The sequence below is a fragment of the Bufo gargarizans genome, chromosome 4, assembly GCF_014858855.1.
Source record: "Bufo gargarizans isolate SCDJY-AF-19 chromosome 4, ASM1485885v1, whole genome shotgun sequence".
In the NCBI taxonomy this organism is placed as follows: Eukaryota; Metazoa; Chordata; class Amphibia; order Anura; family Bufonidae; genus Bufo; species Bufo gargarizans.
Genome location: NC_058083.1, coordinates 247,272,380 through 247,298,467, shown reverse-complemented (window position 1 = coordinate 247,298,467; position 26,088 = coordinate 247,272,380). Strand labels below are relative to the sequence as shown.

The 26,088-nt window shown below is 41.9% G+C and overlaps 1 protein-coding gene across 5 annotated transcripts in view; it reads left to right on the top strand.

Annotated features, from left to right (window-relative positions):
* COL12A1 (collagen type XII alpha 1 chain) overlaps nt 1-26,088 on the top strand; it is a 165,569-nt gene that overhangs the window by 28,178 nt on the left and 111,303 nt on the right. For 3 of the 5 annotated variants that reach the window (XM_044288838.1, XM_044288839.1, XM_044288841.1), the window contains exons 4-13: nt 1,052-1,195; nt 3,287-3,346; nt 6,156-6,419; nt 6,786-6,950; nt 7,458-7,631; nt 8,267-8,557; nt 8,688-9,290; nt 9,487-9,759; nt 11,009-11,281; nt 11,411-11,683. The exons of the other annotated variants lie outside the window; for them this stretch is intronic. In XM_044288838.1, coding sequence (XP_044144773.1) covers nt 1,052-1,195; nt 3,287-3,346; nt 6,156-6,419; nt 6,786-6,950; nt 7,458-7,631; nt 8,267-8,557; nt 8,688-9,290; nt 9,487-9,759; nt 11,009-11,281; nt 11,411-11,683 — 2,520 coding nt within the window. The remainder of the gene's footprint in view (nt 1-1,051; nt 1,196-3,286; nt 3,347-6,155; nt 6,420-6,785; nt 6,951-7,457; nt 7,632-8,266; nt 8,558-8,687; nt 9,291-9,486; nt 9,760-11,008; nt 11,282-11,410; nt 11,684-26,088) is intronic. 5 annotated transcript variants of the gene reach the window in all.

The following is a 26,088-nucleotide window of genomic DNA, read 5'->3' as shown; positions in this document are numbered from 1 at the left end:
TAAATTACACTGCTAGACTAGACGACACTACTAGAATTACACTGCTAGAATACTGGTGGGGGAAATAATATAATTTACACTGCTAGACTAGACGACACTACTAGAATTACACTGCTAGACTAGACGACACTACTAGAATTACACTGCTAGAATACTGGTGGGGGAAATAATATAAATTACACTGCTAGACTAGACTACACTACTAGAATTACACTGCTAGAATACTGGTGGGGGAAATAATATAAATTACACTGCTAGACTAGACGACACTACTAGAATTACACTGCTAGAATACTGGTGGGGGAAATAATATAAATTACACTGCTAGACTAGACGACACTACTAGAATTACACTGCTAGACTAGACTACAATGCTAGAATCACACTGCTAGAATACTGGTGGGGGAAAATAATATAAATTACACTGCTAGACTAGACGACACTACTAGAATTACACTGCTAGAATACTGGTGGGGGAAATAATATAAATTACACTGCTAGACTAGACGACACTACTAGAATTACACTGCTAGAATACTGGTGGGGGAAATAATATAAATTACACTGCTAGACTAGACGACACTACTAGAATTACACTGCTAGACTAGACTACAATGCTAGAATCACACTGCTAGAATACTGGTGGGGGGAAATAATATAAATTACACTGCAGGACTAGACTACACTACTAGAATTACACTGCTAGAATACTGGTGGGGGGAAATAATTTAAATTACACTGCTAGACTAGACTACACTGCTAGAATTACACTGCTAGAATAATGGTGGTGGTAAAAAATACATGTAAAAGAGTGCTTCTTTAATGCATAGGTCATTGAGTCAAGATCACGCTCAGTCTCACCCTGATTCGAACATAACTTTTTAATATTCTTTTGTTTTTATTTTGTGATCAACAGCCATTCACATATGACATACTAAACTATTTTGGAATGAGGAGATAATGAAGTAACATAGTTGCTAATATTAAACAGAGAATTCGGGCTCTGTCTTTTAATAAATGTCTTAAATTTACTTTGTTTAATGCTTACCAGATGGTCCTGCAAAAGAATTGGATCTTCCAGCTTCCGCAACCCAAACTGTGCTAACAGAACTTATAACAGATGTTGAATATGCTGTCACCATACTTTCGTATGATGAAGTGGAGGAAAGTTTACCTGTGTTTGGCCAACTTACAAGTAAGTACTCAGCTGAGTTTCATCATCGGAATGATTACAAATGTCCAACGTGACATCCACAGATGGCACTACACAATCAATATGGAATGTATTGTTTGAGCCTTGTTATGATCAATTTTATGCAATTATTGTATCCACTGTAATAAACATTAAATACATCCAACCCTTGACTATAATGGAAAAAAGTTGGTGGAGGTTACGTTGCAGCATAGTCTTGCATATGTCATATGTTTATACACGTGAGATCAGATGCAGAGTCTTTGAGGTTATATACTGTATAGGTTTTAAAGATTTTGAGGTTTTAGAGAAATTCATGGTAATAACTCACAAACATTGCCTTTCTACAACCCCTGCATGCTTGAAATTACCTGTTTTTACTTTCTTCCCCCCTTATGCCAACTGTGTTCAGCAGATGGTATTGATGCCAAGGTTTCCTAATCAATTATTTGATTGCAATATTCTTTTGATTAATGAACCATATAGAATGTGGTCCATATGTATAGGCATATTGGCAATTTTGTATTTTTTTCAGTACATGTGTAGGCTTTAAGCAGGTTTGTTATGCACTTTTAGATGTCAAAATCAGGTGTGAATCATAAGACTCAAGAAAGCACTGTATATGGGTGCATTCACACATGGCAGATTTGCTGCTGAAAGTTGTGTGATTGTTTTGTTTGTCTAAATGGGGCTTTTAGAACTGATTTTCAGTCGGACAAATCTTTTTGTTCAGGAATATCCCCTAAAGAATAGATATTACTTTTGCTCTTTTCTCGAAAAGCCTGACCAAAATCTGTAGGTATACATGCAGCCTAATATTGGCTATACACATTCAGGACCTTTTGGTCAAACACTTGTTTTGGCCACAGCTATTCCTCATGCAGGCTTGCTTTGGCTGAGAGGTGCATGCGTTCTGAATGGGGAGAAGGGAAATACTGCCAGTCATCTACCTTCAGAATGAAAGGATCAGCATGTTGAAGTTCAACAAGTCTGATCATTTTTCCCTGATGTAGGTTGAATAAATGTCAGGCGAACATCAAATACAGATTAGATGATTGACTACTCCTGACGTTAGTCTAATGTGTAATGGGTGCCTTAAGTTTTGCAAGATTTTGTACAAGGTAACAAGAAAAATTATAAGATTGTTTGATGGGATACTGGCAGGCAAATAGGCAAAAAGGTATTAGAACTAGTGCTTGTTTTTAAAGGGGGTGTCCAGGATTAGAAAACATGGCTGCTTTCTCTAAAAAAAACAGCACCACCACTGTCCATGGGTTGTGTCTGGTATTGCAGCCTTCCCGACTGGAGTCAAAGGGGCAAAGCTGCAATACCACATGCACCTGTGGACAGGAGTGGTGCTGTTTTTGGAATAAACAGCCAACATTTTCTGATCCAGGACATTTCCTTTATGGGAAATATTTTAATTAATAGAAAATAAAGTTATTTAAAATAAAAAGACAGTTATTCAGTTTGAGTGACAACACTGGATCTGCACAAGAATATGGAGACATTGTCTCCCACTATTTCTGTTTTCTTGTATCTCTGAGTAGTTTACAGATACAGGGGGGAATATATCATTGTAGGTGTTTTTGAGGTTAGTTGCTATGAAAGATTGTAGTTGCTATGAAAATGGCACACAGTAATAATAAATGTAGCTGATGTGCAATGTGGTTGCCCCCACTTCAGGAAAAGTATGCCTAGAGATGCCTCGCGTGGAACTGCGACTTTTTTGCAACTTTTTACAAAGTTGCAAATAATAAATGAGACATAAAAATGATCTGCAAAGAAAACTCAACTAAATTCTCACTCCACTTCTGAAAGTGGTGTAGAATGGCTCAGGCAGCCAACATTGGCAGTGCACCACATCGGCAGTGTGCCATCAATTGCAACATTTTTATGCCAAAAAACCAATGTAACACTTTTGATAAATGGCCCCCCATAATCCTTGTGTCAAGCTCCACTCCCATCAGACCCTGCCTCAGACATAACATAAGTGTCTTATGTTGACTGGATTGTCTCTTAAAACTTCCGTTGTGTATAGATTAGACTACACTAAGTACTTATTGTTTAATCAAGACTATTTTTGTTTTTAAGTTCAAACGGGAGGCCGTGTAACGACAGAAGAAAAGAAAGTTGTAACCACTGATTTACCACGTATGTACTTCATTCAAATGCTTTGGAAAAATGGGTAATAAAGAATAGGATAAGGTCAAGGGCCATGTACATATATCTTTTTAATTGCTTTTCCCTTAGCAGTGATTGAAAAGGGGCCAGGCATTATGTGTCAGCCCTGCATTTATCTAGTGCCTGCTGACACATTGCTGGCAATAAAAGTGATAAAACATTAAACAAATAGACTTCCAGTGATAACCCTGCTAGTGAATAGGGAATACAAAGGTGATATCCCTATATTATTATGTAGTGCAATATACTGATTTCATCTTGTGAACTTGGATAAGTTGTGGAGACATTTTTCATACTTATTCTGCTGCGCCAAATTCTCAATCCAACCCCCCTCTCCCAGCCCTACTGTTAAAAACATATGTGCATAGAAATTTCACGGGTTCAGGGTAATACAGCACTACATACCTGTTATATCCAGTGATGTCCCCTCTGATGTTTCCTTTTCTTTTCGGTCCCCTATGAGGACTCCTTTCAGCTGCATCTTGTCTCTGCAGAGTTTGGCACACAAACATCTTAGATTCCTCACCTTTCTATCACCCTCCCTCTCCTGTTGTACCAACATTGGTATACTGCCACTACCTTTAATATTGTACCCGCTGTGTTCCCCCATGTCCATAAACACTATACTGCAGAAATAAAAGTGTCATAAAGATAGTCCTCCCCATAGCAATAGTGCTCCCAGACTCCCCTTAATAGCAATAGTGCCCCCAAAAGTACCCCCTTTCCACTGCCTCATAGTCTTCAGGCTTAGTGGCCTGCAGCCTATATGAGGCTGAATGCCACCTTAAACTGCCAACTCCTCAGAAGCAGGTTGTCAGCCGCCTGAGGTAAGATACTCATCTTGCCTCAGGGCAGATGTGGCCCTGTGTCCTTCTCTGTATCCTATCTGTTATTTTTTGCGAATGCTTTAAAAAAAAGCTTTATTTTTTATTTGCACTGAGTAAAGGGTAAACCCCAATTTCATGAATTACTGAGAAACTTTGTAGCAGCAAGAGAAAATCCATATAAAAAGCAACTGGCATTCATTCCTGCTCGATATGACTGCAAGAGTCAGAAGAAGCATCACTTTAACCTTACTGTTTTGACTGTGTGAGACTGTATATTATACTGTACCGTATAGTTGACCATTAGCCAAAACAAACATACAACCACAGTATATGATGACTAAGGATGTTTTGTTTAGAATAGGGTTCCTCCACATGGAGCGTGTAAAAGTCAGTTTTTGGTAAGAATGAAACTTTCAGATGAAAACATCTCTACTCCCCTACTGCTTCATGCAGCCTTTGAGTTTTGCAAAGGCGTAATAGGTCATACAAAGATTTCTGTGGAATCCTGCTTTATCTCTGTACCTCTCCAATTTAATCAAAGACATGCCATTTTCTTTTATTGGATTCATATGGAATGCTATAGAAAAAAAAATTGAGCTTTTTCATCATATGTAGTGTTGAGCGAAGCATCTGAAGTGAAATTCACTCCGAATTTTAGGAAAAATTTAATTCTAAATAAAGCTGAATTTTCTCGCACTTCAATTTGTGGCAACAATTTTTTTTCCCTAAAATGGCGGCTGCAGAAAAAATGACTCACCTCATCCACTTGGGGACCAATCAATGGGGCCATTTTTAATGGAAGTGCACCCATCTAACGGAAGTTAAAGAGGTTGTCTGGGCTGGACAACCCCTTTAAAACCAGTAATACACTAGGGCAATATGGCCTTTTGGGTTTAAAAAAAAAAAATCACTCACCTCATCCACTTGCTCGCGCAGAGGTAGTCCGCTCCTCTCATGATTGAAAAGCCCACTCATGATGTCACCACGTGATCATGTTGAGAGCGCGATGATGTCATCACGCTCCGCGCAGGTCCTTCGGCAGGTCTTTTTCAATCAAGAGAGAAGCGGACTGGGTTTTAACGTAGCAATTCGTGACAAATTAATTCATAACAAATGAAATTTCTTGTCAAACTTCAGCAAAGCTGCTGAATCGAATTTTTTTAAACTTCACTCATCTCTAATCATATGCGATATCATGGAGGTATTTCCCCCTCCATGATACAACATCTAAGCTTATAAGCTATCAATAAATATTTTTATAATCATATAATAAATCATATAATAATAAACTCATATGTTTTATTCTGAATCATGATGAGGTCAATAATGGGTAAAACTGGGATTATCAAATGGCCCTTACTCCCAAAATGTACTACTGTCTGGCAAAAAGAGAGCAGCAAATGCAATATACAATGCTATGAATTTTAGGTTTATTCTTATAAAAGCACAGACTTTTATTTCTACAGTTATTACAGTCATAGATAAAGCAGATCTAAAGTAGATAAATAGCTAACAATTGTATTAGAAGGTGCTTAACGTTATAACTGCTTTTATAACTGCTTACCCATAGTTACAGAGTAAACCTTGACCTTGGTCAGGCAATTCATTAAAGGGATTATCCCATGATTAATCACCATATAGTAATGTATATGACATTCCCTTTCTAACAAAGCTGGAACCAGTCCTGTACCTATGCAGGACTTTCGTCTCCGCTCAAAATGGACCCCATAATAGTCTATGGGGTCTTTAGGCTTTGTTACGCTCAGTTAGGTCTCAGTTATCTAAAGAATCCGTCCTTTCCGTTCTCCTACTCCTCAACGGAGCCGGAGAACAGAAAGGAGAAACTGTGATGTGAACAAGGCCTTAAAAAGGTAGAATATTTTTTGTGAGACAACCACTTTAAAGTTGGCCATATATGTTTTTTATGACTCTTCTATTTTATCTTATTTAAGGGTGTTCTATTAGTGCTGTTGCTGATGTAGTTTTTCTTGTGGATGGCTCTTGGAGTGTGGGAAGAGCCAACTTCAAATATATTCTTGACTTCATGACTTCCTTGGTTTCGGCATTTGACATTGGTGAAGACAAGACAAGGGTTGGCGTTGTCCAGTACAGCTCTGATACCAGGACAGAGTTTAACCTGAACAAATATTTTAAGAAGAATGAGTTATTGGCTGCAATTAAGAGAATACCTTACAAAGGAGGAAATACAATGACAGGTACTGGCCACAAAGTTTCTTTGCTTAGATCTAGTAAAGGTGCAGTGTTTTAAGCGCTTCTAAATTGTTTAGAGAATGTATGTTTTACATTTTCTTTGGAGGGAACATTTTAGGTTGCAATGGTGGTCACTGGGTGAATAGTTTCTTGGACGGCGACAATGTATGGAGGGCTACTATAGCTAGCATGGCATGGTCACATGCTGTGGCCAATATCACATGAGGGTATTGTGACTGAAACTGTGTAAATGTATGGGGGTACTGTGACTAAAACTGTATGGGAGCACACTGTTAAAGTGTTGCATGAAGAAATTTGCAGTGCCTTTCGTCAGCCAATGCCGTATTAAGAATACCAACATTCAATTTCAGGTGAAGCCATAGATTACTTGATAAGAAATTCCTTTGTCCAATCCGCTGGCTCCAGGAAAGGATTTCCCAGAATTGCAATTATTATTACTGATGGAAAATCCCAAGATGAAGTTGAAATTCCTGCAAAGGAGCTTCAGAATTTAGGAGTTGAAGTATTCACATTGGGTAAGGAAACACTATTATGTGAAGCATGTCTTAAACCTATATACATATCAGTTTGTCAGATTGCCATAACAATAACTTGATATTAATTGGAGGCAGAGTAAAAATGACAAATCTACCTGTTTTTGCTGAAGACTAATTTTTCATAGCATTATGCAATTTTTAAGTAATATACTGTCCAAACTTTATTGTCAAAAACAGGAACTGCAGCTTCATATAATCTCTTACTAACACTATGCATATCATCCACCCAGCTCATATATAATACTAAATGCATTGTACCTTGGGGTGCATAAGAATTATAAAATAAAATATTTATAGCTATAAGGAATGCTATATAGCCTACTTCATTTCTCTCTGTTTTATTTTGCAACATAAGGTTATTGGAAAAATGGCGGAAACTAACAGTCAGAGATAGTTGGTTACGAAAAATTACTGGATCCACTGAATGACAGTAAATGTCCTAACTGGAAATAATCAGTAATTAACTTCTCATTTTCTTCCTTTTAGGAATTAAGGCAGCCGATGCAAAGGAACTGAAACAAATGGCCTCCTTACCTTCTTTAAAGCACGTTTACAGTGTTTCCAATTTTGATAACATAGACGAAGTGCAGAATGAAATCATTGCTCAAGTTTGCTCTGGAGTTGATGATCAACTAAGTGAACTTATTAGTGGAGAAGAAGGTAAGTAAAAGTTCTGCATATTTATCACTTTTACATTTTTTATACAGCCATTAAGCTTTTCCACCTCTATACAAAATAGGTGACAAATGTTAGATTGGTGGGGGGTCTGTCTTTTGGGATAGACTTTTATGGAGAGACTCACTTGTTTTTTTACATACTTTAGTTGTGCTATTGGGAGACACAGAGGAGTATTGTACGCTATTCTAGTGATCTGTGGAGTTCCAAAAGTTAATGCTGCAATGTTCATTATATATTTATTATAATATTAGTCCTTGTATATAGTAACATTACTGTCTTTTTTTTATTTATTTGCAGCTGCGTATAAAACTGTATGTTACTGTAATATTTTAATTTATAATTAATCAATGGAATTCACATAATAGCAACAGTGTAATTACGTTTTATTTTTCCTTATAATGTTCAAAAGCCTAGTGTATTGAATCATGCCATTAAAGTTGACAAGTAATTTCATTTGAAGAAGACATGATTGTAGCACCCATTTTTTTTAAACAAAACAGTACATTAGTATTTTGCATAGTTTCCTAGTAAACATCTGTAGGCATGAGAACATCTGTGTGGGTATTTCCATGGAGTCCAAATATCCTCACTCTATTAATTTCCTTTTTAAATTCTAGCTGTGGATCCTCCTTCAGACTTGATGGTCAAAGAAATATCTTCCAAATCCATGAAGATCACCTGGAGGCCTTCACCGAGCCAAATCACAGGCTACAGAGTTCAACTTATTCCAATGTTGGCAGGAAGTAAACAACAAGCCTTGAATGTTGGCCCTCAGACTACAAGCCTAACTCTGAAGGATCTTTCCCCAGATACAGAGTACCAGATTAATGTATTTGCAATGAAAGAACTCACAGCAAGTGAGCCAATCTCAACATTGGAAAAAACTCAGGCAACGAAAATAAGAGTTGGTAAGATATTGACTCAGATTGTTTATCTTCCTGTTTAAAAAAATCTCCAAACATAAATCTGCAAAAACAATATTTTTGACTTAACCTTCTCAGCAAAAGCTATAACATATGGTGATATTGTTTTTCACAGAGTGTTCTGGCGGTCAGGATATAAAAGCTGATGTCGTCCTCCTTGTTGATGGCTCCTATAGTATTGGAGTTGCAAATTTTGCAAAAGTTAGAGCCTTCCTGGAAGTGCTAGTGAAAAGCTTTGACATCTCACCCAGCAAAGTCCGGATCAGTCTTGTACAGTACAGCCGGGATCCATATACAGAATTTGCATTGAACAAGTTTGACTCAATTGAAGATATTCTTCATGCAATTAATACATTTCCATATAGAGGGGGTTCTACTAACACTGGCAAGGCTATGACTTTTGTCAGGGAAAAAGTGCTTGTTGAGAATAAGGGCGCAAGATCAGATGTCCCAAGAGTCATGATACTGATTACTGATGGAAAGTCTTCAGATGCGTTTAAAGACCCAGCTATGAAGTTGAGAAACTCAGATGTGGACATTTTTGCTGTTGGTGTTAAAGATGCAGTAAGAAGTGAACTGGAAGCAATTGCTTCCCCACCTGCCGATACCCATGTCTACACAGTAGAAGATTTTGATGCTTTCCAAAGAATTTCATTTGAGCTAACCCAATCAATTTGTCTTCGCATTGAACAGGAACTGGAAACAATAAAAAGGAAATGTAAGTTTAAAATGTACATACAACACCAGTATTATCTATATGTAACCAAGTAATGAAAACTCTGCACTGTGTACTATTTAACCATAGAAATTTTATTTCTGATGCTTTATTTACATGCCAGTCTCACTAAAAACAATCTGGCGCTGAATATTTCTTGCAGTTCCCATATTACCGTGAATTTTTTGTGTCATTGCAGCATTAACTCCTGCTCAGAATCTGGCATTCTCTGAAGTTACATCCAAGAGCTTCAGAGTAAGCTGGTCACCAGCAGCTGAAGATGTTCTATCCTACCTTGTCAAATACAAAGTGGCTGTTGGTGGAGAAGATATCATATTGTCTGTTCCAGGCACAACAACCACCACTGTTCTTTCCAATCTCCTTCCAGAGACCACTTATGCTGTAACAGTTTTAGCAGAATATGAAGAAGGCCCGAGTCCTCCGTTGGAGGGGGAAGAAACAACTTTAGAAGGTAAGAGTAATGAGACATAACAGATACAAAAAAAGTAGTGGACTTTTGAGACCCATTATTGTGTCTGATCCCAGGACTATTGGGAATACCGGGAGCGTCCTTTGGGGAACTAATGTTACTGAATACATTGTAATGTAGATCTTAATATTTTTTACTCAGGCAAAAAGAGTATGAACTGGACGAAACATTTCTTAAGAAGAATCTTATACCCGTTAGTCAAAAACTAAAATAAATTGCCATGTAGGGAATCATGCCAAGTTATTCAAGTAATGGTTCCTTTATGTGACCTTCATAAACCCTGCAGCTTCTGGGCCAAAAAACTGTCTAGATATTTTAGGGCATTGTCTATTTCTGTGTATTTTAGATTAAGCAGGTGGCTAAAAATATAACAAAGCTGTGATATAATAGGTGTCTCATAAAAAGTTTTTATTTAATTTAATATACTTGTCTTCACCAAAAGACAGCTAAAAAGAGTCTGGTTAGTCAGCAAGTGAAAATGTTCTATTAAATTCTTGCTGGGAGGTATCTTTATCTCTGGTATATCAGTGTTCTGCTTGTTTGTAAAAGAAATGGCAGCAATCATTCTTTTTAGCATTACAGGGGTTGTGCCACTATTATAAATGTGTCCTGCCCAACAGATATGACTGTTATTTCACTTTCCTTAAATACCAACATTTATCAAAACTGATATTCAGTTATTGCATTGGAGCCTTGTAATTTAGGACTTGGTATTGTCATTTGTAAGAACAAAGGGTGGGGTTCGTGTCACATGATCTATTGATGTCAGGACACATCTCACTACTCTAAGGCATGATGGGAGGGCAGACACATGACAAACCAAGAAGCACGGGGGATAAGAGAAAACTGCAAATGAGGTACATTTGGAAAAAAAAACTATCCAAGGAGGAATGGAAGTTAGAATACTTCATTAAAATAAACTTGTAAAGTAGTTTATGGTACAACAACTTTAAGTTATGATATACTTGATGAAACAACTATTTATTAATGTAAATATCTCCTATTATGGAATGTGTTACAATTTTGCCCTGCCACATAGTTTAAAAGGCATCTACTTACAATGATGGGTGCAGTCAACTAAACAGATAGTCCAACCAATGGCATAGTTTAATATTATGATGATGGTGAATGGTTTTCTAAGCGGCGTATCACTGATTTGATCACTGTTTAGGACTAAGTTACAGTTTTTTGATTTGGTAGTAACTTTCATTTTTTCACTTTAACTTTGTAGTGAAAGGAGCCCCTCGAAACCTTATAGTAAGCGATGAGACCATTGATAGCTTTAAGGTGGGCTGGTTATCAGCTCCTGGAAATGTCTTGAGGTACAGGATTGGATATCGTCCTGTTTCTGGGGGAGAACGAAAAGAAGTAACAGTCCCAGGAAATGAAAGAGCAGTGACACTACAAAATCTCTTGTCAGACACAAAGTACCATGTATCTGTCACACCTGAATATCGCTCAGGTCCAGGGAAGCCTTTACTAGGAAATGGAGCTACTGAGGAAGGTAAAAGACTTGTTTTGTGCTACTTTTCAAAAACTGTTTGTTGAATTGTAAAGTATAAATACTCTAAATTATACATTTTAATACATTCTTGTTGTTCTGACAAATTGTGTTTTCCCCCATTGCATACAGTATTAGGAGAGCCAAGAAATCTGAAAGTTTATGATGCTACGACATCTAGCTTGAGGTTGTCCTGGGATGCAGCACCTGGCAAAGTTTTGCAGTACCTTGTGACATACACACCAGCTGCAGGAGGGGAACCCAAAGAGGTTACTCTAAGAGGAACTGTAACTAATACAATGTTAAGAGAACTGGATGCTGGTACAACATATTCCCTCTCTGTAAATGCTTTATATGGATCAGGAGCTGGCTCTGCCCTCAATGGTGAAGGGATTACTCTTGATGGTAAGAACCACAGTATTTTTTTTTAGCTTCTTTCTGGCTGTCATAGCTTTATGACATTTGGAAAGACACTATTGTGGAGAGAACATTACTTATTATTGCTTTGTCTCCTGTGTAGCTTTTGATATCAAAAGAATTTTGTGTATACTTGTTTATAGATGGTCATAAAAAAGCTGTAACTGGCTACGCTTATTTTTGTAACCCACCTTCACTGTATATACTTGATTGTTATCCACAGATTTTGGAATCTGGTGGTGCATAGTGGTGCAGTTTTGATGAATGTCGGGTTTTATAAAATCACTTATATAACCATTAGTGTGATAGAAGCAGGGTTAGACATGAATTGAAGCGGGTTGAAATAGAAGGACATGTGGTCTTCTTATGTAGAGGGATACATTTGTTTTACAAGCTTTACTATGACTATACTTTTTGAGGGAAGCCACTCAACTGTTTATTTGTATTGCACTTTCTTTTTCAAACTGAACTTCCTGAGGAAGACTGAAACGCCATATAACCTGAAGCCAAATACTTTATCTTTGCATTACCCTTGACTACAATAATAAAACCTTCAAGTAGTCAGGTTGTTAAATTGGCAAAAAAATTGCTACTTTTTATTTTTATATGAATTATCATAATATGCAATTGTTTTTAAATGAGTATATACTGTTTTTCCCCTCTGCAGGTTTGTCTAATTGTTAGTTTTCCCTGAGTTCAGCTCCAGAGAGTCTCCCATCCATAACATACAGGGAAGTTGAGACATACATAGCATACAGAGTAGATGAGATCCTGGCCCCTTATCTTTCTGTAGCACACAGAAGCAGAAGCAGTGTAGATGTGAATCCAACACTAGGATGAAACAGTAACGCTTACTGAATCAATCAGCATCTTCTGTCAGTGTCTCTTCCTCTCACATTTCAGTTGGTCCCTCCTCTTCATTGACTTCTACTGGGGACAGCTGTATTCCGATACCTCAGTGAAGGTCGGCTCTTCCTCTAGCAAGATGGATTTTACCATTAAATTGAAAGTGAATGATTGATGCGTGAGGCAGGGGAGGAGAATAAGGGTCTGATAAGTGGAGAAAGATACATTTTTCTCTAATAACATACAGGGCCGTCTTTAATATTGATTGGACCCTGGGTAAAAATTTACTTGGGCCCCCTGGATCCTGCCTTCCTACACCTTAGCAGGCAATCACGCCCTCCACCACAACACACACACAAAAAAAAAATCCACACATCTGGTACAGTGAATGACTGTAAATACTTCCAGTTCTGAAGACTCCAGCGGCTCAGGATCAGTGTTCTGGGCAGCTGGGCTTAGGCTGGAAGTGGGCACCACTCTGCAGGAAGGAGACCAGGGCTCGGCTCACCCTAGTGTTACAGTGCACCCCAGCACCCTACAGTATGCAGTATAGCACCCTATAGTATACAGCACCACACAGTTGTCATGGAACCATGAACCAGACGTACAACAAGAGATAAGTGGAAATAAGAAGGCTTTATTGAAAATCAAGCTGTAAGGCAAAAGTCCAAACGGATGGCTAAACCGAAGCAGGGTCTTGCGAAGCCAGAGGTCAGGAACCAGAAGGGTAGTCAGACGAAGCCTGGATCAGGAACCAGCAGGGTAGTCAGACGAAGCCTGGATCAGGAACCAGCAGGGTAGTCAGACGAAGCCAGGATCAGGAACCAGAAGCAGCAGCAGTCTTAGAAGCATGTGAACACAAGAGGACCAAGCAAGGAACTGAAGCCACAGACCTCCTATATATATGAGCTAGGCATCCAGCTCCTCCCAGTGGGAAGGAGAAGCCGCAGGGTGGGAGGCTACAAGAAACCCAGAAACCAAGATGGCCGCTGCACATGTCAAACGAAGGAGAACAGCAAGAAGGTAAGACCATGACAGTACCTCCCCCTCAAGGGCCCCTCCTCCGCGGAGTAAAGAACGGTTTCTGAGGGAAGCGTGCGTGGAAGGCTCGGAGCAAGGCAGGAGCATGGACATCTGCGGAGGGAACCCAGGAACGCTCCTCTGGACCATAACCACGCCAATGGACCAAAAACTGCACCCGACCGCGGACCAGGCGTGAGTCCAGGATATTGCTCACCTCATACTCCTCACGATTGCCCACTTGGACCGGACGAGGCCGAGGAACCGAGGAAGTGAAACGATTACACACCAGTGGCTTCAACAGGGAGACATGAAACACGTTGGAGATCCGCATGCCAGGAGGAAGCGCAAGGGCATAGGCTACCGGGTTTACCCTGCGAAGCACTCGGAAGGGACCAACAAAGCGAGGCGCCAGCTTGGGAGTGGGCACTCGAAGGTTGAGGTTGCGGGTGGACAACCATACGCGGTCTCCGACCTGGTAGGAAGGAGCGGGCGCTCGTCTGCGATCAGCCTGGAGTCTCTGGCGCTGCGCAGAGACCTCAAGGGACCTCTGGATCTGTACCCAAGAAGCACGTAGGACGGAAAGGTGATCCTTCACAGCCGGAATATCCTAGGGAGAGAATACCTCCGGTAACACGGCAGGTTGGAACCCATAATTGGCCATGAAGGGAGACGTCCTAGAGGAAGAGTTCACCGCCGTGTTCCTGGCAAACTCAGCCCAAGGCAGGAGGTCAACCCAATTGTCTTGGTGATCGGAGACATAGCAACGAAGGAATTGCTGCAAGGCCTGATTGGATCGTTCTGCGGCCCCATTGGACTGAGGGTGGTAGGCCGAGGAGAAAGAGAGATGAATCCCCAACTGGGAGCAAAAGGCGCGCCAGAACCTGGACACAAACTGACTCCCCCGATCCGACACAATCTCCTTGGGCAAACCGTGCAACCGGAAGACCTCCCTGGCAAAAATCGAGGCCAACTCTAGTGCAGAGGGTAACTTCTTGAGAGGAACACAGTGGCACATTTTGGAAAACCGATCCACAATCATGAGAATGACCGTATGGCCTCGGGATGCAGGGAGGTCCACAATGAAATCCATCCCCAGGTGTGACCATGGACGCTCCCCGGTGGCTATGGGTTGCAAAAGGCCCAACGGAAGGTGCCGAGGGGACTTACTCTGGGCACAAACGGAGCATGCCGCTACATATGCGGCGATGTCGGAACGTAGAGAAGGCCACCAGAACAGACGTGAAACAGCCCATGACAGCTGATTCTTTCCAGGATGCCCCGCGGCCTTGGAGTTATGGTAGGTTCGCAACAACCGAGTGCGCAACTCCTCAGGCACAAAACATCTGCCGTTGGGTTTCCCAGGGGGAGCACCAGATTGAGCCGCCAAAATCTGCTCACCCAGGGGAGAGGTCAGGCTGGTGCGAATGGCGGCCAGGATCTGATTCGGAGGTATGACCGAAGTCGGAATCGACTCCTCCCCGGACAGCTCGGAGTACTGCCGTGATAAGGCATCTGCTCTGATGTTCTTGGAACCGGGTAGGTAGGAGACCACGTAATTAAAACGTGACAAGAACAGAGCCCATCTGGCCTGACGAGGTGTCAATCTCTTGGCCTCAGAGAGGTAGGTCAGATTCTTGTGGTCCGTCAGGATGAGAACCGGAACCACCGAGCCCTCGAGCAAGTGCCTCCATTCTTTAAGGGCCTGCACGATGGCCAATAACTCCCTGTCACCAATCTGATAGTTGCACTCTGCGGAAGACAGTTTCTGGGAGTAAAACCCACAAGGAAGCAGAGGACCCTCTGGTGTTCTACGCTGAGACAGAAGGGCGCCTACTCCCGTCTCAGACGCGTCCACCTCGAGGACAAAAGGCAACCCAGGGTTGGGATGCGACAGAATCGGAGCCGACACAAAGGCGGACTTTAGAGCCTCAAAAGCTCGGATGGCCTCGAGCGGCCAGACCTGGGGATTACTGCCCTTCCTGGTCAGATCCGTAAGAGGCTTGGCTAGCATGGAAAAGTCCCTGATGAACTTCCGATAATAATTGGCGAAGCCCAAAAAGCGCTGCAGGGCACGAAGACCACTGGGCTGGGGCCACTGTAAGACAGCCGAAACCTTCTCAGGATCCATGGAGAACCCCTCAGCGGAAATGATGTAACCTAAGAAGGTTACCTGGGATCGGTGAAATTCGCATTTCTCAAGCTTACCGAACAGCTTGTTCTCTCGTAACCGTTGCAACACTCGTCTGACATCCAGAATGTGGGCCTCCATGGATTCAGAATATACCAAGATGTCATCCAAATAGACCACCACACACTGCTGCAACAGGTCACGGAAAACATCGTTGATGAATTCCTGGAAGACTGCGGGCGCATTGCACAACCCAAAGGGCATAACCAAGGATTCATAATGACCGGTCCTGGTGTTAAACGCGGTCTTCCACTCATCGCCCGCCTTGATCCTTACCAGGTTATATGCCGCCCTCAGGTCGAGTTTGGTAAAGACCGTGGCCCCTTTGAGGCGATCGAACAGCTCGGAAATCAAGGGTATCGGGTAAGCGTTCTTGATCGTGATGCGATTGAGACCCCTGTAATCGATGCAAGGCCTCAACTCACCGCCCTTCTTTTTCGCAAAGAAAAATCCAGCCCCTGCCGGGGACGAGGATTTGCGGATGTGTCCGCGTGAAAGCGCCTCCCTCACGTACTCCTCCATGGCCTCATTCTCTGCTACCGACAGTGGATAGACTTTGCCACGAGGAGGAACGGCACCAGATTGTAACTCTATGGCACAATCGTATGGGCGGTGCGGAGGTAGGGCAACCGCACGCACCTTATCGAATACATCCCGGTACTCCTCGTATTCAGGAGGCAACAGAGAGTCCGAGGAAGTACACAGCAACTTGACAGGCCCATGGATGCAACTAGCCCCACACTGCGGTGACCACGAGAGGATCTCGGCCGATCTCCAATCGAAAGTCGGATTATGCTTCTGGAGCCAGGGGTACCCCAAGACCACCGAGTAGTGTGGAGACGAAATAACCTGGAGACAGACCGACTCTCTGTGAACGGCACCAATGGCCATCCCCACTGGAAGGGTCTCCTGAGTCACGTGTGGCGGCAGAAGGGGTCTGCCGTCTATCGCCTCAAGAGCCAGTGGGGAACCTCGAGGCTGCAGAGGAATGGAATTGGCGGCAGCGCACACACTATCAATGAACAAACCACCAGCACCAGAGTCCACCAAGCCCCCGACCCAGGAGAGGACAACAGTAATCAGTGGTTTGTCAACACGGGAAACCGGGGACGAGGAGACTCCACCCAAGATCTGCCCCCGACAGGATCTCAGGTGCGAGCGTTTCCCGGACGGTTCGGGCATGCCAACCGAAAATGCCCACCGAGACCACAGTACATGCATCGGCCCTCGCGTCTCCGGAGTACCCTCTCCCCCTCGGACAGGCGAGCAAACCCCAGCTGCATGGGTTCACCCCCAGACAAGTCATCCCCAGGAGGCGTGGGAGGAGAGGGAGGCACGGGTGGGACAGCAAACGTAGGCGCCAATCTGTTAGAAGACCTCCGCAGGCTCTCCTTAAAGGAAGGTCTCTCCCTGAGTCTGGTGTCAATCAAAATCAGGAAAGAAATAAGAGACTCGAGCTCCACTGGTAGGTCCTTAGCTGCAACCTCATCCTTCAAGGCATCCGAGAGACCATGAGAGAAAGCAGCGACCAGAGCCTCATTATTCCAGCCCACCTCTGCTGCCAGGGTACGAAACTCAATGGCGTATTCAGCTACGGATCGAGAACCCTGTCTGATGGACATAAGGAGCTTTGCAGCAGAGGCAGCACGAGCCGGCACATCGAATACCTTCCGAAGAGAAGCAACAAAACCGGAAAACTCGGCAACCACCGGATTGTTGTTCTCCCATAAAGGGCTGGCCCAGACCAAGGCCTTGTCCGAGAGCAGCGAGATCAAGAAGCCCACCTTTGATCTCTCAGTAGGAAAGGCATGTGGCAGCAACTCTAAATAAATGCCCACCTGGTTAAGGAAACCTCGGCACTGAGTTGGCTCTCCCCCAAAGCGCTGTGGAAGGGGGGCAGAACCGGTCAAACACCGCAGGCGCAGCAACAGGTGTCGGGGTAGACTCTGGCGCAACAACCGGAGCGGCAGTAGGAGCGGGCCCAGGAGCGACAACCGACCCATCGGCAACGGGAGCTAAATGAGCCGTGCGTTCAAGCAGGGTTTGCAACGCCACAGCGAACCGACCCAACAGGTGATCCTGCTGATCAAGTCTGGCAACCAGCGTAGGTAGCGAGGATGGCCCTGTACCGTCAGAATTCATGGCTTGGTCCTAATGTCATGGAACCATGAACCAGACGTACAACAAGAGATAAGTGGAAATAAGAAGGCTTTATTGAAAATCAAGCTGTAAGGCAAAAGTCCAAACGGATGGCTAAACCGAAGCAGGGTCTTGCGAAGCCAGAGGTCAGGAACCAGAAGGGTAGTCAGACGAAGCCTGGATCAGGAACCAGCAGGGTAGTCAGACGAAGCCTGGATCAGGAACTAGCAGGGTAGTCAGACGAAGCCAGGATCAGGAACCAGAAGCAGCAGCAGTCTTAGAAGCATGTGAACACAAGAGGACCAAGCAAGGAACTGAAGCCACAGACCTCCTATATATATGAGCTAGGCATCCAGCTCCTCCCAGTGGGAAGGAGAAGCTGCAGGGTGGGAGGCTACAAGAAACCCAGAAACCAAGATGGCCGCCGCACATGTCAAACGAAGGAGAACAGCAAGAAGGTAAGACCATGACAACAGTATACAGTATAGCACCCCACACTATACAGTACCCCACAGTATATAGTAGAGCAGTATAGCAGCCCACAGTATACAGCACCCCACAGTATACAACACCTCACAGTATACAACACCTAACTGTATACAGCACCCCAAACTATACACGATACAGCCCCCCACACTATACAGTACAGCAGTATAGCACTCCACACTATACCACACCCACAGTATACAGACCCCCACAGTATACAATACAGCAGTATAGCACTCCACAATATACAGCCCCCCACACTATACAGGTCCCCCACACTATATACCCCCCCACACTATACAGGCCCCCCCACAGTATACAGCCCCCCCCACAGTATACAGGCCCCCACACAGTATACAGGCCCCCACAGTATACAGCCCCCCCACACAGTATACAGCCCCCCTACACAGTATACAGCCCACCACACAGTATACAGCCCACCACAGTATACAGGCCCCCACACAGTATACAGCCCACCACACAGTATACAGCCCACCACACAGTATACAGGCCCCCACACAGTATACAGACCCCCCACACAGTATACAGCCCACCACACAGAATACAGCCCACCACACAGTATACAGGCCCCCACACAGTATATAGGCCCCCACACAGTATACAGTCCACCACACAGTATACAGCCCCCACAGTATACAGGCCCCCCACAGTATACAGCCCAACACACAGTATACAGTCCCACACAATATACAGCCCCCCACAGTATACAGGCCGCCACACAGTATACAGCACCCCACTATACAGTAGTTTACAGTATATTAACATAACAGCCCCTGTCACCTTTTTCTGATGTAATCTTCACACAAAAAAGCTCCACAGTTAAGTTCTGCAACACTCCCTATAGGACCTGTGATGACCTCATAGCCATGTGACCAGTACTATTGCTAGGTTACTGGTCACATGGTGATGATGTCATTAAGGTCCTAGATAGCAACATTAAAGTACACAGACAGGTTGACACCCAGGGCAGTAGCTAGCAGGGCTCAAGAGGCAGCTGCCTTGGGCCCCCCAGGAGCAACTGGGCCCGGGGCAGCTGCCCCTTTTGCCCCTTGGTAAAGACAGCCCTGATAACATACATTGCAAAGTTTCTTATTAATGACTTATGCAAAACTTGTGACAGTACCAGTACCCGTTTAAGCCACCTCAAAAATGAACATGCCATTATGGTATCGAACGATAACTCAGCCTTCAAAAGTTTTTTAGGTTCTCATTGCAATGGGAGCAGTTCCTTTTATGAGGACTGGTTAGTAACATACTGTAGTTCTCCAATAAAACCTTTAATATGTCTCCTAAGCAGAAATCTGCTTTAATCCATTTGAATTAACAACGCTGTCTCAAATAACTGCTTTGCCTTTATTTGAACAGAGTTCTAAGCCAGTTATCATGCAGCACGTTTGGTCTATGCAGGGAAGTCATGCATTGAAAGTCACTTAAGAGCACTTTGGTATAGCAAACATTTACATTATAGGCAATGGCTGATGATTTAACCAGAAGACACAGATATAGCTGACAATGCTTTATTTCCAGGCACTGTTAACTGAGGGGAAAATGAACCTGATATGTTGGAGGTGGACAGTCATTTTTTTTTTAATCATTTGGACACAAAGTGTCATATTTTCTACCTTTTGTGGTAGCTGGCATACAATTATCTTTTCAATACACAGCGCTAATGAAAATTGCAGATGAATTTCTCTGTTTGTCCAATACTTTAATGGCCACGTTATTACCAAACCTCGTCACAACCCCAAAAAAACGTAATGGAAAATACAGAAGAACTGGGAATTCAATAATCTGTGGCTGTTTTTAAATGCTACTGTTTTAGCAATCGAGTTTCCCAAGAGTGAGGAGGTGGTTAGAAGAATCTTGGCACAAGTTCATTTTTTACAACCTTGGGGCATAAATTTAAAACGCAAACACAGACTACACTAGTTGTTAATATATTAAATCAGTCTTGATGTTGATTGCTGATGTGAAAATGGAGGTGAACTGCTTTCTCTTTTTCCATTGCTGTAGGCAAATTGAGAGTTACAAAATAAATGTTAATTATCTTATATTTCAGAACAGCAGACAAGAGCCAAGCCCTTGATATGGCAAATGAAAAAATACACCACTCTCTCCATATCATGCTCAAAAATAAAATGCTTTGCATTCAATACTATGAGGGGAATGTATCCTTCCTCCTATACCTTTTTTTGGTGTTAGAAAGATTTAAAAAAAATGTACCATGCCAATGGTTGGGGGTGTGGTGAGAGCAGGGTGTGGGTGTGGCCATTGGAGTTATTGGACTTGGCACATTCATGAAATGGAGTAAAGAATGACTGTAATCTATAGAAGCCCTGACCGGCTGTAGATTTCAGACTATACCTAATGACTTCAGTCTTCTTTTTTTTGTTGTAAAGATACATGTACTTACTGTAGCGGGTTCATGTATTTTTAGTAGAGTGAGTAATGGCAGACTCTTTCAGACTTTGCTGGTTAATAATACAGGCCGTCCAAGATAATCATCACTTGAGTGAAGTCACAGCACATAAGGAATAACATAAAACATCAAATAAACACCTGCCCATCTGGGCACTAACTATACAGATCACTTATGCTGGCAGCATATGAGGGGTACCAGGCTTTGCACAGCCACACGATCAGACAGCCACTATACTCTGACTGACCTCAGAGGGCTCTATGTATTCCCCAGTAATGATCTCAGCAAACAACGCTCAGGCTGGAGAAAGTGTTTTACTGGATTGGGGGAGGAAATGGCACATCCTACTACTATTTTACATTAAACAGGAGACGCTCTCATAAATGTAACCCCTATTTAAAAAGTTGGATTCTCTAATCTTAAGGTGATCAGCTGTTATTGTTAGGGTAGACTACAGGCAGCCACACAAGCAAATGGTCTTCAATGAAATGCATAGATTCACCATGTCCCTCAGAGTTGGAGCCCCATAGTGGGGTGTTATGAGTGGAGGACAACAACTACAACTCTATAAAATTCATATGCCTTAACAGACAGGAACATATGCAGATTTTACAGGGCCCATAATAAAACTTTGTGTGGGTTCCAGGGAGTTGCATGAGAAATTAAAATTTTGATGGAGGAAATTTTTAGTCAAAAAAAGTTGTGCCTTACCAATTTTACCTGACTTCTATGTTGGAAAAATTTGAACAGGTGCTTTTGTAGAATATGGAACTCCTTCTAAACACCATATTGATCAGTGTATTTATACCAGATACATACACTGATAAATAGCAACTGTAAAAACCTATATGCCCCTTAGTGGAAGCTGTCTGAAAACCCTGTGGATCTATGTCAGGAAGGGGAAGGGAAGGGGAGCAGGGGAAACTGCTGGGGGGGTGTAGTGTATGAGCGTAGGAGAAGTGTGCTTGAGCTCTGCAGGTTGGGCCTGGGCTCTTTTGAACGAAACTAACACCCCTCTGGGCACCGTAATGCCTCATTAGAATATGGATTAACGTGGATTTTCTGAAGGTATAAAAAGGAAAGAATAACACATATGGAAAAAATGTTTGAAGTGCTGTAATACCTATGGTTTAATATTGATTAGCCAGGTGATGTATTCCCTTTAATCTGCAAAAAATGATGAATTATAGCTGAAACTGCACCATTAGCAAAAAACAACATACACTGGGTAAATGTAACAAATATAGTACTGGAGTAGTGCTTACAAATGCATACATGGTGCACCTCAACAATGTCCTAATACCATGCTTTGTCTAAATAACAGGGATACATGGTGTCTACAACTACCACCATAAAGTGCTGAAATTAGAGTATTATATAGGACCCAAATGAAACGACCAAGTGACTATATTTGCTGATGCAGGCAGTTGTGGTATCTGCTATGGTTCTTCAGTATTTTCCCAGTTTATTTTCCTATAACCCACCTTATAATTCTAAAAGCTGCCATACACCTTCAGTAGCTGTAGACTGAAGAACTGTTCAGACTGCAGCTGACTCTCCTGACTCCCCCCATACACATGCACATTCAATTCGTCCAAACTTGTATGTGTATTCAATGGGAAGAGAGGAAAAACCTTCTTCTAGACACCTTGAGCAATGGCTTATCTTCTGGGAGAACAGAATGATCAGGTGAAAATATTCCATTCACCTGATTCTTCTCTCCCCTGACATCATCTGAATCGAGAGCCCCCCACACATATTACACTATTGGCTGTACGGATTTGGCCAACAATACTGTAATGTATACGGGGGTCGAAAGATAGAACAATGACGCTAGGTTTTGTAATACCACAAAGCATATTCTTGAAACTTGATACAGATTTCACCCTCCTCTGTGTAAATGACGTGCAATGTGCATAGTGAATGAACTTCTATATAATCCTCTACAGCTGGAAGCCATGGTGTACTCCACATATCTATATAGTATTAAAATACGTATAAAACAATGCTATTTACCAAAGAGCTATGACATAGTGCATCTGGTGTCATTTAATGTAAAGTAATGATGTCATCACTCATTTTAGAAATGACATTTGATGAGATGAAGTGAACAAAGCTCCTTACTCCCTGTAATTTATGCTGTATTATTAATGCTGTTACTTTGGAAACCCCAGACTGTTTGAGAAATAGGCCTCCTCCTACAGTGAAAATTAAAATAAATTGACATTTCTGGACAATGAAGCTCTTGGCTTCTCACAGGAAGCCTATTTCATGTTTACAGTTGTGTTTTACTTTTGCCTGAAAAGTTCCTTTGTGCGCATTTTCAGAATCTGATGCTGAGTCACACTCTTTTTAAAATATGTCGTCAATGTTCATGACATTTCATGGTTAACAATAATTTATTCAAATGTCTGCAGTACAACCTACTGATTTGGCGAATAATGACAAGTAGGAAATCAGCTTGTATATTTTATTGCGTGCTTTTGTTTAATGTCCCGGGTCACTATCTATATTTAAAAAAATCCTAAATTTTTCGCATTAGCCACTAATCTTAATAAAAGGCTGAGACTTCCTGTCTGTAGAGATCACTTTTCAGCAGTTACCTCTTTATCATTATAGGCCAGTTTATAATGACAGATAGCGCCTGTATAGAGATAACACAGGATCAACCATTGACAGTAGTTGGTGTCACAGTTTATCTACTCTTCCTCTCTGCACAATGACCTCTGCACAAGTCACAGAGTAAGTTTAAAAGTCAATGCACTAACTCTCGTCCATTTTACCTATGGCTAAAGTGGCTGTTGTAAAGCATGTCTCTAAATGCTGTTAAGAGCAGCTTAGACAACATAGCAGCCCCCATAACATGCACAGAAAAATAAAATAAAATAAAAGTAGATTAAATAAAAGAATGTGTATCACTATCTAGTTTTAATTAGTAAAAAATAATGGTAAAACATCCACTTTAACTAATGCAGTTCTGGGACCTCAGGGGTTTGGTCACATAGGGTAGTTTCATGGTTTTTGCATAGACTTTTCTTCTATAGACCATTTGCACAGATTATTTTATTCTGGGATTACAGCCTTGAAAGTTTGTCTTTATACTTTACCCTCTTTAGGAACCACTCTTGCCTCAACTGAAAAATAAATGAGTGTAAAAGCTATATTAGAACTGGACTGCACTGGAACAGGGTCTACTGAATAACATTTTTAAAGTAAAATTCCTGGAACATAATTAGTAAAATGGATAAACTAAGGCCATTTGACTACAAGAGATATTTGTTCCTCAATTGCAAGTATCCAAGGTGCCCTGTGCAATATAATGTAGGTCATTAACAATACAGGAAAAAACAAATATTACTGCATGTTATGTTTCCCAACTGACGCCCCACCGCCGACATCATACAGTGCTCACAGGCTTCCTGTTCTGCCCGCTCCTGTCCATAGTATCGGTGATGGTGAACAGTCTCTTCTCCCTTCCACGTAATTCTCTAAAATGGAGAAGAAAGTTCTCAGAATTGCCAGTATTATTAGATACCAACAGTCCAAGGATGTATTGAGTGACAACTGCAAATTCACATAGTCCTTTGTGTTCTCCTTTTGTCACCAAAGCTCCTCCAGACTACTTCTGGGGTAAAACTTTTGTGCTGACATGAATGCATGTGTGGCTTCAGGGCAGTTTGAAATGGAATATTCTGGTAGAGTTTACAGAATGTGCACTTTTGGCAGATGTGTCTCTTTGTTGTGGCTACCCTGGTGACTGCATTGCATGAGGTCAGAGTTACAGTATACATCTGTATTTCAATGACAATAGGTGATTGTTAGCCGTTTGTCAGTTTTATGACCTAGTGCGCTATTTCTAGCAAAGCAGCATCTGGATTATTTTCTGGTAAAATGATCGTGTGTGAGAGAAAGACAGATTACGTTTCACTGAGGAAAGACAATGGACCTATTAAGGGCTGCCTATGGTGCTTTACAACATACATTTTCAATTACGCTGACTCAGAGTAAGGCCGACATTTAGAATGCTAAGCATATTTCTCATCCTCTATGTGAGAAGAGCCGTATGGTAATAAAAATGCCGCTCAGAAACTTTTGGCACCACCTCCCTTTGTCATATCATCTTTCAGACCAATATAAAATAGTGCAGAACATGAAGAAAGTAATTCTACAACATATGATATGAGGATTTTTTTTACAGTTTTATGTTGTTTAGTCTTTTTACAGCACAATGAAAAGTTATGCAACTTTTTAATGTACTTCGTGTTTCTCACCCTAGTTAAGATCTGTCTGCTGTTCATTTTACATCCTGAGGCTGAAACCCTGTACAAACCTAGTCCTGGTCAGGATGTGAGCAGCAGAATCACCTTTATACACCTTTATATTTTGTTAAATTTTGCCTACATTGATACTACATTGTATTATCCTGTATTCCAGGATGTTTAGCTCACAATTGTTCTGCCTTCTTAACAGGGACCAAGATTAGGTTTTTGGGGTTTTTAGCCACTGGATGTAAATAAGAATGTTTCCATTAACTGACAGCAAACATAAATCGGAACTGCAGCGCTTTTTGGTCTCCTTTTAAAGGGGTGCACCCAGTTCTAAAGTTATTCCCTATCCACATGATAGGAAATAATCCAATGATTGGTAGAGGGGTCTATTGGGACCTCCAGCATACACAAGATCAGAGGTTCCATCCCTCTGAATGAATGGAGTGGCATGACTGCTCCTTTCTAACAAAAATAAAATTATGGACATAGAATTTAGTCAGCTATAGGATGGAAATTGTAACAGCGACTCCAAGATCATTCCCACTATCTCAGGTGCCTTCTTTATAGTGAAAATATATTCGATTGGGGTCAAGTCTTAAACAGGTTTAGCTAATATTTATCACTGATGAACATAATCCAATTTTAGTGAATTACAATGTTACATACAGCATAGTAGCACAGTTTATATTTAGTGTAAACATTGGCAATTCTTCCATTTTTTAGAAAATCCCCCCCACCCCCTCTGTAAGCTGATCATGCAGTTTTCAACAATGTTCATAAAAAGTATCTGCACAGTTAAATCACAGAAAGATTCTTACTATTAATATTAGCAATGAAATAGTAGAACAATTCTGTGCATACCTTTACCATTAAAGGATGTTCCAGTTGCTGGAGTATTACATGTAAAGAAGTTGCCTAGAGCAGACACCTCTGTGAATAGCCAAAAAGGTCCTTTGCATGCGGTAAACAGCTGGAGTGTATATTGTAAAGAAGTTGCCTAGAG